At 40.3% G+C, this 18,984-nt stretch overlaps 2 protein-coding genes across 5 annotated transcripts in view; both read left to right on the plus strand.

The window, feature by feature from the left end:
• Positions 1-18,984, plus strand: part of Rnf180 (ring finger protein 180) — a 150,563-nt gene that overhangs the window by 18,565 nt on the left and 113,014 nt on the right. For all 4 annotated transcript variants that reach the window (XM_041663756.1, XM_041663754.1, XM_041663753.1 and 1 more), the window contains exons 2-4: positions 75-209; positions 14,282-14,377; positions 15,913-16,875. In XM_041663756.1, coding sequence (XP_041519690.1) covers positions 75-209; positions 14,282-14,377; positions 15,913-16,875 — 1,194 coding nt within the window. The remainder of the gene's footprint in view (positions 1-74; positions 210-14,281; positions 14,378-15,912; positions 16,876-18,984) is intronic.
• Positions 4,194-4,599, plus strand: LOC121455965 (60S ribosomal protein L34). Its single transcript, XM_041663757.1, has one exon. It carries the CDS (start codon positions 4,225-4,227, stop codon positions 4,576-4,578), a length of 354 nt encoding a protein of 117 aa, XP_041519691.1. The 5' UTR covers positions 4,194-4,224; the 3' UTR covers positions 4,579-4,599.

Genomic DNA, 18,984 nt, shown 5'->3' on the forward strand with positions numbered 1-18,984 from the left:
TGTAACTGTTGCTTTAATAATTTAGAGATATCTGATGCAGCTTGCCATTCTAAAAATCATTAATGTTCTCACAGATGAAAAGAAGCAAAGAATCAACAGCCAAACAAACCAGTGACGAGCAAGCAGGTACTCTTCATTGTTGGAAATGTAGAAGATGTATTGCAAGTTCTGCCTGCCTCATGAATTGCCTTGAGAATCAAGTGACTGAGGTGAGTAGTTCTGGCTTCAAGAATTTTAGAATACAGAAATTTTGGAGGCACACCATACGTGCACACCTATTCCTCCACACCTGAACGCAGAACCTTTCAAAATCTGATAGATTCCAGTGGACGAAAACCTAAAGCATTGCATGCCAGTGTTTTATTGCATATAATTTGTATAGACTAAAACTTGTTTACAGTTTAATAACTTAATTATCTCTAATATGAATAAATTCAAGATAATTTCCATGACCCCAGATGTCTTTGTTCTCCAAAATTGGTATAGCCTATTCTTGCCATTTGTTCCAATGAAAGAAAATCATGTGCATTTTTTTGCCTCATATTTTTCTGAGCATCAGATTTTGCAGTTTCACTCATGTGCCACGTGCAACAGTTTCTTGAATTCTATGTCATTTGAGAGTATGACAGGTACCATTGTTTTCTACTGAGGGACCTTTATACTTATCCCACTTTTAGATTATTTGTGTTTTATGCTATGGAAATTGGTGTAAAGGTCTTTATTTTATTGTTGCAATTTATAATAAAAGGTCCTACACCAGCCCAGAATAGAATATAACAAAGATTTATTTAATAAGGGGTGAACTCACAGAAAGGGTAGCGTCTGCAGTCCTCTGCATGTGCTGGGAACTGAAACCAAATCCAGCAGCCAAGAGGCCCATGCACACTTTACATCTGCATTTATGCTGCATGAGACCACACGCAGGTGGGCTGGTATCTTAAAGGCTATTGGCCGAAGGAGCTCCCACAGCACCTCTCCCTTTTGTCTAAATGAGAGCTCCAAACCCAATACAAAACTATATACAATAAGAAAAGATATCAAGTATAAAAATTAGAATTACAACCAGCATAAACAATATCAAGAAACATATGCTATGTTTCAATAGTTAACCTATTCTAAGAAGTCTAAGTCTTATATTAGTAATAACTTGGCTAAGTCATGATAGAAAAGTAATTGTGACTATCTAGTCTTCAACCCCATTGAAGGCCTGAGAAGGGAAAAAATATTACTTGAGTAAATAGGAAGTGCAATCAAGCAACTTCCAAAAGGTGTAAGAAAGGACAGAGACAACTGGCTACCTGGGCAATCACCCAAAGTGTCATTTTCAGTGTTGGAGCAACCAACATTGGCTAAGGACTAGAGTAATTAGCAAACCATTTTCAAAGTTAGGAAAATTTTCAAAACAATATTACCCTGTCTTGGCAAGGTATTACTTTTACTTGTATTTTTACTTTTTATTGATTTTTTAAAATTTATTAATTTTACTTGTATCCTGCTTGTCCAATCCAGACAACATGTATTTTGTCAGTGACCGAGGCAGGGGCAGTTCTTTGTCCAAAAGGCCAGTTTTGCCAAGAAGAAAACAAACTCCAAGTGAAGAATCTTCAGTGCCCAACATTCTCTCAGGAATAGATTGGTGCTGCCAGGAACAATAGTGTCTCACGTCAACAGAATCCTAAGTTATTTAAATGTCATATTCTACAGTACTTTGAAGTGGTTGAATATTACCTATTATGTGGAATATAATCTCTGTGCATCTAAGGAACCTGATTGGTCTAGCTATAAGTATAGCAAGCATGGATGACTATTGATCTATAATTCTTAATACCTATATAATTTAAAGACAATGCCTTCATATTAAAATATTAAACAATCTTTAAATAACTATGCAGGATATGAGAACAATGATTTCAAAATGTAAACAATATATAAATATCTTCATTGGAGGTAGAAATATATAGTGTAATATGATTAATATATCCTAAAATTGCATCAGTATGCAAAATATCATAAGGAGAAGTAGAAACATACATGCATTCAATATGACAAAAAACTTTGCCTAAGTTCACAAATATTGTAAACAAACATAGGAGCATATTCAATATGACAGATATAATATGAATTTGTATCAATGTACAAGAACCTATACCAATGTAAATTTTCTATGAATAATAGCTTACAAGTATTCTCATTATTACTCACTATTATTATTACTCACACTGATCTACCTATTATCCTATTCAATTCCTTTTTCTCTCTTTTCAAAAAAGATCCCTGAGCCTACTTAATTTCCACCCCAACCCCCACCCTATACCACTTATAATCAACCCCTAATAGATGTCCCTAATCCTGAGGACAAACTTTGTTGGGAGAAGGGATGTCATCTTCTAGAAATACTTCCAGCTCTCGTGGGAGCGATATTCTTTCTATGGGATCCTGGGAAACTAAAATGATGGTTAAGTTTCAAGATTACTATCTGGCATAACTGCAAATAGTTTCTGAGTATTCGGTAGGGTTTTTCTGAGGCTCTTATTTTAAGTTCTAGCCAGAACATTGTCAAAGGGTGCACCATCTCAGCTACCCAAGTTGGAATCATCTTGAGCAGCTTGTACCCAAAACTTACCTTAAAGGAATGGTATCAGCATCGTGATGTCATATCAACCAGGTGGAGTCGTTGTTGTAGGGCTCCATCTTCTTCCTGAAAACTTCAAAGGTTACTACAGGAAAATTTATTGTTCATTGTGGAAAACTTAATCATTATTCATATAGACATATATTCAATGAAAGGTACAATAGAGACAAAAATAGCTATGGGAAGAAGTAAAATTTTTCCTGAATTCTTTCTTCTTTCTGTCCTATACCAGATGGCTCCTGATATGAGATAGAAACTTTAAATTTTTCTTTAAACAACATGTTTGGATATAGAGAAGGATAGCCATTGTCCAACTCCAAAACCAGCTATGATTTTTAAATGATTTAGGCTTATTATTAAACTAAGAAGTATGTATGTATGATATGTATGTTCAGGTAATAAAATTTTAACCCTGCAGATATGGTACTGTAAGTGCTGTATCATTAGAGTTTGCCTTATATTTTGTTGGCAGCTAATACTGGAAACTGCTTTTTTTTTAAATGTACTTATTGATTCAAAGACATTTTATAGTTATGTTGTTTATGTTTTTATTATTTGAACTTATTTTTTCATTAGAGTAATTAGAGGAAAATAATCTGTTGTCTCTACCTTAAGGATAAGAAGACTGAAATACAGAGAAAAGTAATTTTGCTCAAGTTCACAGTGTGTCTAGGCACTGAGTCTGGGCAGTTCTAGGATGCATTGGGATAAGATGCTTTATATAGCAGGAGAGAATATGGGAGGTAAAAAGAAAAAGGCAACTAGCTGTCTGTGAGATAAGAGGAACCCTCACCAAAGGCCAGATAATCAGGCACCCTGACCTTGGACAGGTAGCCTCTAAAACAATACAAAAGTTTGTCTCTGTTGTTTAGTTCCTTCAGCTTAATAGAATTTTATTATGGCAGCCTGAGAGGATCTACCACAAGTCAATTATAGCCCCTGGAAATTTGAAGATCAACAAAAGAGTGATTATCTGTTCAGGATTATCTGTTTCCAGGATTTATCACTCACTATTAGTATGCCATATTAACATAATCATAATTCTTTCATTATTGTAGATCCATTATAATAAATATCAATAGTTTAAATTTCTGTATTAATATTGAATATTTATTTTTTACTAATCATAAAAATATTAGATATTAGTCAATCAAAGAAGTGCTCAGTTATTATCTATAGAATTGGCAAAAGGAAAAGTATAGGGCATGGTAAGAGAGAGAGATTGACAGAGTTCTGGGCGTATTTGCAAGGAGAAGGCTTCTTCAGGGACTGAATAAGTGAAGGCATATAGGACACAGAGTATGGAAACCTCCAGCATCAGCCTGTTCAAAATCTCTGTAGTATGTCTACAACACCAAAAAGTCCAAAGAATTTGGGGTCTCTTAAGTTAGTAACCCTTTAAACATTTAACTAATAACAAATAGCAATGCTAAATGATAGTCTTCTATGGAGTTTGTCCCTGGGTCTGCACAGCAGCAGAGGTTAAACAGTATGGGTTACTCATTTTTAAAGAAGTTGATGAGATAATGTTACTGCCTACACTTTAAAACCAAGTTGTGCTCTTCCGGGGACGGTGCTTAGAGGCACTCAGGATGGTCCAGCGTTTGACATACCGTCGTAGGCTCTCCTACAACACAGCATCCAACAAAACTAGGCTGTCTCGAACCCCTGGCAACAGGATTGTTTACCTTTACACCAAGAAGGTTGGAAAAGCACCTAAATCAGCATGCGGTGTGTGTCCAGGCCGACTCCGAGGGGTTCGTGCTGTGAGACCGAAAGTCCTCATGAGATTGTCTAAGACAAAGAAGCATGTCAGCCGGGCCTATGGTGGCTCCATGTGTGCCAAGTGTGTTCGTGACAGGATCAAGCGGGCTTTCCTTATTGAGGAGCAGAAAATTGTTGTGAAAGTGTTGAAGGCACAAGCGCAGAGTCAGAAAGCGAAATAAACGTGCGGCTTTTTTAATAAAGGTCAAGGCTTGGTCAAAAAAAAAAATCAAGTTGTAAACATCTTTCAGAATATTATTTAATGGTATTAAATCATCAGTGTTTAAACATTGAAACCATACAATGGAAATTTCAAAATTAAGTCCCATTCAATGATTAAAAACTCATACATGTCCTGTATAGACAACTGAAGCCATTCCGTGCTCAGAAAGCAAAATACAAGAGAGGTGCACTAGTGCCCCCTGCTGCCTGGATAAATTATTTTATTTATAAGCATTGTGTATCTTCCTGCCAGCTTTATGAGAAATTAGCTTAGGTCTTTTTTGTTGTTTTTTTCTTTTTCTTTTTTTTTGTTGTTTTCTCCTCCCTCCTTTTACATCTCACTTGATAAAAACAATCTCACTATAATGTTTCAAATCTTAGTGAAATAGCTTTTCTAGACTTTAAGTTCCTTATTACTAAGGACAAAATGTTTGCTGTTTAAAAGGCTTTAAATGCCTCTAGTCAGGCTGTTTTTGATTCTTCTTTTAGGTTTATTATTTAGTTTGGAGTATAAATTATGGGCTTCATTATGGCATTAAAACATGTACATAGCACTCTCTTTTTCATGTATTTGTCCCCTTCGTTATGCTTCCGTCTCTTTCCCCACTTTATTCTACTCCCTCACCTCAAAACATTCTCCTTTCGGCCTCCATGTTGCATAAGAATGCACATGTGGGCACACTCGGGCACATGTAGGCACACGCACACACACATAGATCTGTTTCTCTAACATGAAAGAGCAACTGTTCTGGGAAGCATGTTTGGCTTTATTAATAGTTCTTAAAGTGATTTCCTTGGGATGTCACAAAGCCGAAACAGCCAGTGGAGCTTCCTCCCCAAATGCATTTTCCCATACACAGTAGTCGGTCATTTTGGCTAATTAAAAGTAAGCTTTAGGTTTGCTTTCCGTGAGTGTTGGAGAAATTGCCAGTGCTTTAAATCCTCACACAGGAGGTAAGGTTAGTGCATGGTCCTAGAATCTGTAGCTTTATCTGCTGCAGGAGGCAGCAGCTGGAAACTCAGTGCCTTAGAACTGAAGCTGAACTAACTGGCTGGAAATCCTTGCTTTATTAGTAGTATGTGACCTTGAAAAGTTTCTGAAAAGTTGCTTAATTTTCCTTGTTTTAGCATTCTTAGCTATAACATGGAAAAATGCTTAAAGCAATTCCTGTGGCATAGTGAGCATAATGTAAGCATTTTCTGCTTAATAATAATTGTATGTCTCCTTACCAAGTGTGTGTGGCCCACACTTTAAAGTCAATAATCTGTTTGTCTTTCTACCAGTGTGGATTTTTTTTTTCATTTGTTCCTTCTTTCATTTTATTGTTTTTGCTAATCTGTAAATAATCTTGAAAAGTCAGGGCAGATTCTGAGTTCTATAATGGAAAGTTGACTTTATTTGTCAATTCTAATTTGCTTCATCTGTAGGAGGCTCTTATGATTCATTAGTTGTGCTAATCTGTGCAAGTGTCACCTTCTAATGGGAAGAGCTCAAGAGCCCGGGTGTCTTACAGAGTTGACCCCATTCTCCAAAGCCTCTGTTCTCCGTACTTTCATTTTGTGTCAAAGGCAAAGTATTTAGGGAAAACTATGGTGTTGGCTTTGATTGTGTGACTTCCAAGTCATTTCCCAGAATCTTTTATAAACAGATTAAAACGATCTAGTGGAGCATGACTGATGTTAATAATTTCAGTTTCAAATAAAGACTTTCCAACAGTACAGAAAAATGAAAGCATGTGTGCTGTTAGCCGCGCACATTTTTTAATCTTCAAAGGAAAAAAAAAACCTTGCAAGCCAGAGTGAGTGGAGTTCATCAAGATTACACTGGATATTGGAAAGTTGCATGCCGGTGGTGTCAAGCAGGTGGACATGTCCCCTGTATGTCAGTCACCGTCACATGATCTGAGGGTGTCATGACTCCTACGTCATTCCGTGCAGTTTACCACTCAGTGAGATCTGCACTTCGGGCCTACAGAAAGAAAGACCACTACTTCAGCATTTGGATTAAGAATTTCCAGCATGAACAAAATAAGATTATACTTCAGGTTTGGGGATATGTAGAAATTAAAATCACATTCGTCTTTCATATCTCTCGAAGATTAGTTTCTGGACCCTACACAAGTTCCAAAATGTACAGATGTTCATGGCCCATAGCTAATGTTTGCATATGACCTTGTACAGCTTTGTGCATGCTTTAAATTGTCTCTGGGTGGCTTTTAATATTTGATATGATTTAAACTATGTAAGGAGTCATTTTATGACATTTCTAGATATAAATTACTGTAATGGTGATGCATTTTTCTGATTTTTTTTAATTTTCTGGTTCATTGGATCTATGGATTTGGAGACTATATATGCAGAGGATAAATTATTTAGAAAATAACAATATATTTGGGATAGCCCTTCAGCAGACTCCTGATCTTGACCAAGATTATTTTCTTGAGTGCCACTTGTATTTTCTCTAGAACTTGCTGGAAGTTGCTACTCAAGGGCTGTAGAAAGTAACAACCATAGATTTCTTAGATTAAAGTTTGAAGGCCTAGAATTATCAGTGACTAAACAATGCTAGAATGTTTTTTCCAGGGGGTAGAAAAAATTATAATAATTGTATTATGTTTTGAGTGTCAGGAAAAGGATTCAGATGTGTTTTCTTATTTTCATGTAGTTTGCTTGCTTTTGAATGAGAAAGTAGGGACCCATTGTGACTTGAAGTGCTTCCTTAATAAAATTCAAGATGTGTTTTCTTGCGATATTTGAAAGAACGTATAGGGCTTTTTGCCTGTAGTTCTTTTAGCTTATGACCCGCTAGCCTGGTGTGGAAGGGCTGCAGTTCTAGACTGTGGTTCTGTGAACCTTATGGGCTATCGTCTCAGAGAACTTTGCCAGCTCCATTAGGTCTCAACAGTCTTGTCTTTGAAAGGGGCTGGATCAGCTCTTTCCAGCCTCCGAAATTTCCTTCTCTGTCATCTTTGCCATCTGTGAGAAGTTGGCTACAGACAGGATCTTACATAGATACTGTGCTCCCCAGGAGCTCTTGTCCGTGTGTTCAATGGCATAGTATTTACAGATAACTTCTCTCTATCCTACATCTGAGGTCAACACAGATCAAATTAGTTCTCGGTGGTCCTAATTTCATTGCTTTAAAGGTTTTGCTCTCTTGTGGCTAAATTCTTGGTTGTCTTTGAAACATTCTAATCGTTGGAGCAAGGAGTTGCTTACTTATCGTTTAAGAGGGTTCATTCCATGGTCACTGGACTCGGTGTTCTGGGCCTGGAGTGAGGCAGCACAGTGTGCCAGGCAAGCAGGAGTGTTCAGTAAATACTCCTCATATCGTGGCAGACAGGAGACAGAGAAGAGGACCAACTGGAACCTTCAAGAAGTCATGGCCTCAGGGACCTACCTCTTCTTGATGTTCCTCCTGGAGTTTCCGGGGACTCCCCCAAAAGCACCAACTGCTGAATGCCAAGGGTCAACATAGGAGCCTCAGTGCTTTTGTGCCCACCTCAATCCATGCTCTTTTCAAACATAAAGTACAGTCATTCCTTCCTGCTAACTGCAAAGTCTCAGGCTTCCAGCTCCACTTCCATCATGTAAAGCCCAGTCTCATGTAAATCATTCTCATGTAAATCAGATGTAGATGAGACAAGCTCCTCCAGATGGGAGCCTGTGAGATCAGAATAAACTTTGAGCTTCTAAAACAATGGCCAGCCAGGCATAGGAAAGGTAGTCTCTTTTGAAAAGGAGAAAACTAGACAGCTGGTCCAAAGTAGGTATGGAATCCAGCGGGGTTGAGGGGGCTGCAATTTACAGGGGAAGCACCACCTTCTGGACACCTTTCCTTGCAGGGGAGGATCCAGAAACCTGCAATCCTGCTCTGATTGCTTGTCTGAGTGACTCCATGCCTGCAGGGATAGATACAGAAACCCCTGGACCCCTGCCCTGACGGCTTGTGTGGGTTTTACTAGTACACCAGCTCTTAGGGCTTGGAGCCTTCCTGTCTGCAGCTCTCCTGGAGTTCTGTGCTAACAGCATTCTATATTTGTGTCTGTGGTCTCAAGATTGGCCTGACTCCCATAGATTCAGTCTACAAAGACTCCTTCCCCATGCCAAGTTCTTGGAATGCTCCCATGCAGTTGGCTATATCCTTTGGGATCTAGGTGGAGAAAGCCTTGCTGCATAGCTTTTGGATTCTGAGTATACAAATAACCACCAAAGTTTACAGCTTATACCTTACAGACCTGGGCTGCACAAGGGCCCACTGGAGCCCTTGTCCTACAATGCAGGAAGCAAAGACTTGACTACAGCAGAAGCCTTGATATTTGAGGGACCTTTCTGGATACCTTGTCTGCAAGGGCCTAGCTTATTTTGAAAACTCTGAACTGCCTTCAGCATCATCCTCTCACTGTGCGCTGAGGAGGAAAGCCCGTTTTCTCTCTATCCATATCACTTTCCTTAGAAAAGGTCTCTTAGTCTCACCTCTTGGGCCTGGGAGTTATGCAGGTATTGAGGACAAGGCCACCAAAGTTAGAGGTATAAGCAGAGGTGGAATTTTTCTTTTGTCCCAGCCTCTCGATCCCAAATAATCACACAAAAACTTATATTAATTACAGAATGTTTGACCTATATTGTTCAGGCTTATTACTAAATAGCTATTACAACTTAAATTAACCTATTTCTAATCTACATTTTGCCATGTGGCTTTGACACTTTTCCTGTTCCCTAGCATGTCTTGCTTCCCTGGTGGCTGGCTTGCATCTCTCTTCTCCTCTCTGTATTTTCAGTTTGATTTCCATCTGGCCTTATTCTGCCTTGCTTTAGGCCAAAGCAGCCTCCTTATTAATCAGTGAGAGGAATACTTCTTCACACATACAGAGGGATTATCCTGTAGCAAACCGGCAACTTTATTTCATCACCACAGGGTACCAGAACTTCTAAGAAGTTGGGGTCACAGGTAGGTTCCAGATCAGACCCTGTGACCCCGAGAAGAGGGAGTAGGTCCTTTTTAAGCAAAAGCCATAAGTGTATGTGTGTAAGGACAGGGTCAGGGGTGATATAAGAAAAAGAATTTGTATAATTTGAGGTTAAGTCCTCCAGGAATATACAACTTGTCGTAACAACAAGGTGTTTGTACAGGGGATTTGTAGAAGCTTGTTTATGCAGGTCTGTGGTTATTGTTAGCATGGCTCTTGACATACCTGGGGCCTTGTCTTAATTTTTAACCAACCGTTCTCACTGTGACTGAGAATATAGGGCAAGGGTCAGGCAATCGAAGACGCTGGGTAGGAGGGCTAATTTTCAGACTTACCCTGGGCCTTCACCTTAGAGATTCCTTGCCTGTCTGTCCTTCCCTTCTACTGCGTTTTCACCGTGTGCAGTTGGAAGCCTTGCAGCATCTTCAATGCTTTGCTGCTTACATACTTTTTTTTTTTTCCCTGTAAAATATCCCAGTTTGCCACACTTACATTCTATCTTTCCTCAAGCCAGACTCGGGTCACCCAAATTCTTTGGAATTTTTTAATTTCAAGGAGAGCTTTTGGTTGTCCTTGTTTGGATTTTAATTTTTTAAAAGACAGGCTCACTCTGAAGCTATTTTAGCCTCAAGTGCTATGCTCCTGCCTCAGACTCCTCAGTGCTGGGTTTCCAGGTACTCACCAGCATGGCCAAATTACAAATTACAGAATCTTCCCTAGACCTACATTTCTACCCATGTATGATTGCCTCTGTTTAACCCAAATAGGACCCTGCTGGACCTTCCTGCAGCTCCTTTGTTCTCTGTCAGTTCACTCATGGCAGTCTATACTTCTCCCAGCATGTCCTTCAAAACCATTCCAGCCTCTACCCATTTCCAGTTACAAAGTCTAGGTTATGTGTGTTAATAGCTGCATCATGCTTGTCTGGTGTCGTTTGTTTGCCTTGTTCTATTTTGTCCCATTATATAAAACAACACAGAGATGAAGTAACTCTACAAGGATTTTATTTTTTTAATTATAGGTATGTATTTGATAGGGCAGAACTTAGGTAGGCAGAGAAAACAGAACTGAATGCTGGGAGGAAGAAGGACAGAGTTGGAGAAGCTATGGATCCTCCACCTCAGATGGTCGCTGTTTAGAATCTTGCTGGTAAGCCACAACCACGTGGCGATACACAAATTAATGGAGATGGGTTAAGCCAAATGTAAGAGTTAGCCAATAAGAAGTTAGAGCTAATGGCCAAGCAGTGTTTAAATTAAAAAAAAAAAGAATTATAGGTACATATGTGTCTGAGTGCCAGTGCGTGCATGTGAATGTGTGTGCCCACCGAGCTAAAAGCTGTCAACTCCCCTGGAACTGGAGTTACAGGCAGTTGTGAGCTGTCCAACATGGATGTTAGGTGACAAACTCAAGCCCTCTGGAAGCACTATACCAACTGGTCACTACTGAGCCATCTCTCCAGTCCAGAGATCTGGTGTCTTAAAAAGGAAACAAAACATTACCTCTTAACAGGGTAGAAGCTAGGAAATGCAGTATGCAGGTCCTAAGTATTTTCCTTTCTTCTACTGAAACCTGCTTTAATTATCTGAAATTTCTGTCAAATTTTAATTTTAAAATCACGCCTTTAATCCCAGCACTCGGGAGGCAGAGGCAGGCGGATCTCTGTGAGTTCGAGACCAGCCTGGTCTACAAGAGCTAGTTCCAGGACAGGATCCAAAACCACAGAGAAACCCTGTCTCGAAAAACCAAAAAAAAAAAAAAAAAAAAAAATCTAAAGTTTTCAGAAGGGTAGTAGTTTAGGTTAGGCCCCTAACGGGCACTAGTGAAGAGATCTGTATTGTCTGGCATGAGTTCATCCATGTATATCTACCTGCATCAAAGTGAATACTCTCCTACCCTGGTCCCCGGATCCACTGGCAAATTTGTTTACATTGTTTGGCCTCGAATGTAGTTTTGACACAATCCTCAAGAGAACCTGGTTTCTCCAAATATTTTTTTAAAAACTGAGAAATTTTTGTTCATTATTATGTATTTTCATCTGGAAATTAATATTTCCTTATTCCCCAATGTACATGTTAAAAAAGCAGCTACTTTTTGCTATCAGAATTATTTATAGTTAACTCCAAAGTGGTGAGCTTAATTTTGTCTAACAAGGAAGATAGAGAACAAATTATTTTTAAATTTAATCAAGTAATTAATGTAAATTTTATTAAGTCTTCTTGGGAACCAGGCTAATCTTAGACTCATTACTGCTTCTTTTGCCGCCTGAATTCTGGGATTACAGGCACAAGCCACCACACCCATCTTGCAAATGTTTTGATCAATATTCTTTTAGAATAATTTTATCTTTTTTGCTTGTTTTGATCAGTTTTTACTAGAGTATAGTTTTTGTACTGAAATGAGCATTTCCGTCAATCTAACCAATGCATATTTATGTAACCATCCCTATCACAAGATACATGCCATTCTGCAACCATTTCTTTAGTTTTTACAAAACAGTATTTATTGTCCATCTTTCTCCCAGATAAAACTCATCTACACACCAGTCTCGTTGGCAGGGTTGCAGCTAGAACACCCCTGCATACTGTCTCACTTGCATGGGTGCAGATAGAACACCCCTGCATACTGTCTCACTTGCATGGGTGCAGATAGAACACACCTGCATACTGTCTCACTTGCATGGGTGCAGATAGAACACCCCTGCATACTGTCTCACTTGCATGGGTGCAGATAGAACACACCTGCATACTGTCTCACTTGCATGGGTGCAGATAGAACACCCCTGCATACTGTCTCACTTGCATGGGTGCAGATAGAACACACCTGCATACTGTCTCACTTGCATGGGTGCAGATAGAACACACCTGCATACTGTCTCACTTGCATGGGTGCAGATAGAACACACCTGCATACTGTCTCACTTGCATGGGTGCAGATAGAACACACCTGCATACTGTCTCACTTGCATGGGTGCAGATAGCACACACCTGCATACTGTCTCACTTGCATGGGTGCAGATAGCACACATCTATACAGCGCATTCCCTAAAGTGTGTGACAGAGCACTCCCTGAAGTGTGTGACAGCACCGTCCCTGAAGTGTGTAACAGTGCACTCCCTGAAGTGTGTAAGAGCACACTCCCTATACTGTGTAACAGCACACTCCCTGAAGTGTGTAACAGGGCACCAGAACCACTTGCTCTTCCTATTTGTAAATGCTTCTTGGTCAGGGATTACTACTGATTGTAGTTGGTAGTACATGAACTACTGTTGTGTACAGCATTAAAAATAGTGAAATGTGGTCTAACGTGGAGCAGTGCCTCATGTCCCTTTTCCTTTCTAATTTACATTGTCGGGTCATTGTTTCATTTGTTTGCCTGAAGGAAATTAAATTGAGCTGTCTTCCTTATAGATCTAACCAGTTTATAAATAAATCGCACTGCAGTGTTTTGTCTAAACCTACTAAGATCTAATGGCAGAAGAGAAAAGTAGTTGTAGGGTCTCAGAGGGTTCAGCTTGGGAAATTATACATAAATTGCCGTGGGTGATCTTGGTTCCGAGTCACACCCTAAGGGAGATGATTTTAATGGAATGCGCTTTGAGACGTTCAGCTCCACTGCTTTCACATTCGCTATGATTCAGTTAGTAGGTGAGTAGGCCCTCCTTGTTTGTTACTGTGCTAACCTGACCAGAGTGACAGTTGTGTCATTGCACAGGAAATCTAAGAGAAAAAGCACTGTGATTCGCTACCTATGGAACTATTCAGTGCCAACTTTGACCCTCAGAAGTGGTGTTGGGTGGAAGCCTGTCCTTTCTGTGTTCCTCTCAGCCACCACCTTCCTGGACTCTCACAGAGTGAAATGTATCCTCAGGAGAGTCCTTGGATCCCTTCTGGTCACCTAGCAGGGATTTATAGGAGAGAAGCTGAAGTTCAGAGACATACATTTACTGGCCAGAGTCATACATAATCAAGACACAAATCTTCACCCTGCTCTACCACCGTTTCTCTGACAGGATGGGAAGCCATTGTGTCTCAATTATTTATACACTCTACATGGCTGCTTTAGACCTCTGGTTAAATTTTTGTTGATCCTTGTACAGGGAATATGTTTTTGTGGTTACAGCCTGGGGGAGCTTAACACATGGCCTGTCCATGGAGATTCTTCATGTGCTCACAGGTGAGGGTGTTCCTTTCCTGCATAAGGAAGGCACCTGTCACAAGGAAGTCTCCTGGCCTCCTTAAAGGGAATCCGGGAATCTTTCCTGGTGATTTGATGGCTTCAGGACAAAAGGCAGGAGGAAAACCACAGACCTCCTGTTTCTTCAGCATGTAGATTCTTCTGCACTGTTTCTGTTCCTGTCCATCACATTTATGGTCAGCTAGAATCCAAATAAAATCAGAGATTGAAGGTTGAGGACAGTTCCTACAAAGAACACTATTTACTCACACATAGAAATAAAGAAGGGGCACCGGATGTGTCATTCACTGACAATGTTTGGGTCACAGATAGTTACTTCCTGCAAAAGAAGAAACTTGGCCCCTGTTTTGCCGATGAGAACAAGGGAAAGAAGGCAATACACATATCTGATTTCTGTTTAAAGCGGGGTTGTTATTTTTCATTTTTCTTTGATATGGAAATTAAATTGTGAGATCAGTTCTGCAGTGATGATTGCTAATATCCATTTCCACAACAGGACAGACATGAGTCGGTTGACGCCCCAAGCACTTGTCGTCTGTGGCACATGAACGTAGAGAGCCTTCCGGAGTGGATAAACCGCCTAATACAAAAGGTAACTTTCTTGATTCCTGGCCAGAGTTCGGAATAGATAGGTTTCAAAATCCTTTTGTGCTCTGTTTTTCTTAGACGTGGTCTCTCAACACACACAGATGGTATTTCTCTCCATTGCACTGGCCTCTCTCCTCTTGCTGGAGCATTTCAGCTTTTCTGTAGGATTTTGCGCCTGGTATTTCAAGTCTCTGAATGTGCTCACAGATACTAACCTGGTTTGTTCCCCCATTTCCATTGCTCTTTGTTTTCAGTGAGACATTGCCTAGCAACCATCAGCTGTCCACCACTGTCTATCTTCTCACTGCCTTTCTCTCCTCTCTGTTTTATATGCCTATATTATGCAGGATCATGCACACTATGTTACATGTCACTGGTAAATATACATGAGCATATAATGACACACAAATATATAGTCATACACACATCCATTCAGACATACTGACATTTAGCTTGCTCTTTTCTCATTAATGTCTTAAACATCACAAAACCAGGAAACTTTATCCTTTGCTAGGTAGTATATCCTTGGTGCCTAGAATCTGTCTGTTGTATCTGGCGAGTGAATTATCTTTGTGCATCCGTCATTTGTACACACATATAAAATAAGCTGAATACCCGGTGTCCCTTACAGGGTGGATGAAAATGGAAATGTTCTGCCATAAGTGCTATTTAATGAAATATTGTCAGAAAAAGAACTCTTCTTGTTAATAGCGTGTTTCAGGTATTTTATTTTACATTGTTAAATACTTGTCTTGGGAATGTATAAATATTCTAATCTTTGGAAAACTTTAATTAAATTTCCCCACTGAGCAGCTTCTGCTTTTGTTTAGAAAGTGGCTCGTGGTGGCTCTCGACTTGAACCCGTGCTTATATTAGGATTTCCTGGGAGCCTGCTGGTGTCCTGCTTCCAAGTGTCCAGATCCTCACAGAGTAGCTTAGAACCCTCCAGAGGCCCCACTGTCTTCCTTGACAGCTTGGAAAGCCGTTCATTAATGTCTAATCCAAGTATGGAAGTCCACCATCTGAGCTGGGCAATCCGTACCTCCTGGCTGCACACAGAAAGCCAGGGAGCTCTTTCCTCTGTTGGCTGATAAAGTCTGTCCATCCCCCCAGCCCCCAAGCCCATGCTTGGCATGCAAGAAGTGAATCAGAACAGACACATTCTGTGAGATTTCACTTGCAAATGAAGCTCTGTGGACTTGATTTGCTTCCTGGTTCCATGGAGTATTTTTCTTTTCATTAGTTCCCACTGTATCTCTATTCAGCCTATTGTTCAGGGACTTTCTTTAGGAATTCTTGGTTGTTCACTCGGCACGATTTGCAACATGCTATCATTCCAGTAGTTTGTAGCTGCTTGCTTATCTCCGTTTACTGGAAAGCTTGTTTTCCTCTGCTGTTCTGTCTACTAATCAGAAAACAGAAAGTTCGCCTTTTCAGTAACAGAAAATGCTCATGTGATCGGCTTTTTTTTTTCTTTTAAACTCATTCTCTGGTCACTTACAATGAAAGCATTATCTTTATTTTCTTTAATACCTGTAGGCCCAGTGGACAGTTGGGAAACTGAATTGTCCTTTCTGTGGGGCCCGCTTAGGGGGCTTTAATTTTGTCAGCACTCCAAAATGTTCCTGTGGCCAGCTCGCAGCTGTACATCTCTGCAAGAGCCGGACTGATCACCAACCAGCACTGGCGGGCAACCTAATGAGGCCAGCGCTCGAATACTTGTCTCATCCCGGAGTCCAGTCAGGTTGTGATAAGGAGACTCTGCTGGTGACAGGTGGTGGCTCCAAAATCAGAAACCACAGGCTTTTCAACATGACCCAAAACAATAATGGCCTCGGAAGACTAACAGAAGCCCTCTGCCTGGAGGTGCGAGCGACATATTTTGAGATGAAGAATGAGAAACTGTTCTTCAAAGCCCGGGACCCAAAATACCAGCCTTTTGTTCTTCAGCGAGCGGCCGGCAGGCGCTCTTCCAGAGCTTCTCATAGAAAGACACAGAGTTTGGACCTGAACATCAATGAGAAGCTGCCTTTGTTATCCACTTTATATGAAACCCATAGTAAGACTACTACCTATCCCACGCTAAATGAAACACAGCCCATTGACCTCTCGGCCTTGGCTTTGCCGTGTAGTAGAAGCGACTGTTCCTTTCAAAACCCACCCAGTTTTGATCCTAATCTGCTGCTGCACAGACTTTCTGTGGCTCCCCATGAGACCCAGGCACAAAGAGGAAGAGAATTTCAGTGTGGCCTAGAAGCTTCTTCCCTATACTCTGATCACGCTAATGCTAACAGCCTGACATTCCTGATGGATCTGCCCTCATCGGGGAGGAGCGTGCTGGATGCCTCAGACCAAGAAGAACACCTCTCCCCTCTGGACTTTCTGCGCTCCGCCAGTTTCCCCTTGGGCACCATTAACCACAGGCTGAATAGCAGAGAGAGGAGCAAGTTGAGGACTCTAAGAAGGCAACGGAAGAGGCACGAAAGATGGCTACAGAAGCAGGTCAGTGCTTTGAAATCAGAGTTGAGCAAAAATAAAGAGAGTATTGTAAGTCCTGGGGCTTGCAGAACAGAGGTAAATTTGAATAGTTGTATTCTAAATTCTCACTCAGCTTTAAGTTCTGAGATGGCATGTGCACTTAGGAATTAGGCAGCCTTCCTGTCTTTGGCACTGTGAAGCACTGCTCCTATGCTTCATATACGTTCAGAGAAAGCCCCTTTTGCAATTTTCGCTAATTCTGCTAATACATTAGAAGACCACTCACCTTATGATAATGAGATTGGATGACTTGTCGTAGTAGTTTAAATCTATCCTATGTTTAGATTGGTTTTGCTATGGTTTTATTTCACACTGACTTACTAAAAAAATGTCTTTCCAAGTCTAATCTGGTAATAGTTCATTCACTTTTTGTCACATTTATTCTGATTTAATATTCAAGAAACTATATTCACATGCTCATGTGGCCCAGACATGAATAAGTGCTGAATGTCGAAACACACCTGAGGGGAATTTACTCAGGCTGACATTTTGTAGTAGAGCTTGATTCCCTAGTCCTTGAACTACTTGTGTGCCCCCTCCAGTGTTTTCATGGTTGTGTGACTGAAAGGAGACAATAAGATTTATTTACTGAGGAAGCCAAAAAAGTCAGTGGAGAACAAGCTATGAGTCTGAAAGTTTGGGAGCCAGTGTATTTCCATGTAAAACAATTTTTTGACAATCACATTGATTACTTGCATATTAGTAATGGACGTTAGTTCTTATTAGAGTATACTATATTAACAATATCATAAGCATGAATACAAAGCTGAACCTGCTTTGTATTTTTGTTAGGTGAAATCATTATAACTTATGATCTTATCCATAGACTCAATAAAATAAAATTACTTCAGTGAGTGCTTCAGCTGGATTATCAGGATTTTCTTCTTTAGTTACAGAGTATAATTACAGGAATTATCTGTTGCAATTTTGACTTGTTGCTAGTAATCACATTCTAGTTAGGATATTTGTAGACAGTAGCAAAGTATATGCTATATAAATGAGTAATTTTTTGCACTGTCACTTATGGTAAAATTCTGTGAAGCTATGATAATATTGGTGGAGAAGTTCACTTATACCTAAGTCAGTTGAAGGTGTAGTAGTTGACTATAGGTATGCAGGCGTTCTCGCAGCTCACTCCCCCCATCTGTGAACACAATGTCTTGCCATGCAGGTAGTACAGGCGTTCTCCCAGCTCACTCTGCAGTCTGTGAACACAGTGTCTTGCCATGCAGGTAGTACAGGCGTTCTCCCAGCTCACTCTGCAGTCTGTGAACACAGTGTCTTGCCATGCAGATAGTACAGGCATTCTCCCAGCTCACTCCCCCCCGTCTGTGAACACAGTGTCTTGCCATGCAGGTAGTACAGGAGTTCTCCCAGCTCACTCCCCCTCCCCCTCCGTCTGTGAACACAGTGTCTTGCCATGCAGGTAGTACAGGCATTCTCCCAGCTCACTCCCCCCCCCTCCCCCTCCGTCTGTGAACACAGTGTCTTGCCATGCAGGTAGTACAGGCATTCTCCCAGCTCACTCCCCCCCCTCCCCCTCCGTCTGTGAACACAGTGTCTTGCCATGCAGGTAATACAGGCGTTCTCCCAGCTTACTCCTTGAGTCTGTGAACACAATGTCTTCCCATCTCTTCTTTGTCATCTTCAGTTATTGTCACCAGTGTTTTAGTTTTTTTTTAATTGTTAAGATCTTATTAATGATATTTGTTAGAGTTTCAAATAATTGGTTAGGAATACTACATTTCTGCCACATGACATTTTAAATGAAGTTTTGTTTAAGCTAGAGATACTCTCACAGATATAATATTAATATTTTATTAAAATGCTTAAAGTTTGAAGATACAAGATTGCTATCAGAAGAGAAGATACAGCCAGTTGAATAGAATTACTGCTCTACTCAACAATAATTGATTGAGTGTCTTCTTTGGGGAAGACATGGCACTGTTCTGTATTCAACCATCAAACCTCTTTCCAATCAAACATAATTCCTTTTTTCTTAATTGTCACATGTTAAAATATATCTACTTCTGGCATATACTCTTTTACTAAATACATGTATGGTTCATCTCG

The sequence above is a fragment of the Microtus oregoni genome, unplaced genomic scaffold (genome assembly GCF_018167655.1).
Source record: "Microtus oregoni isolate MIOR12 unplaced genomic scaffold, Mior012 000014F_ref0000157, whole genome shotgun sequence".
NCBI lineage: Eukaryota > Metazoa > Chordata > Mammalia > Rodentia > Cricetidae > Microtus > Microtus oregoni.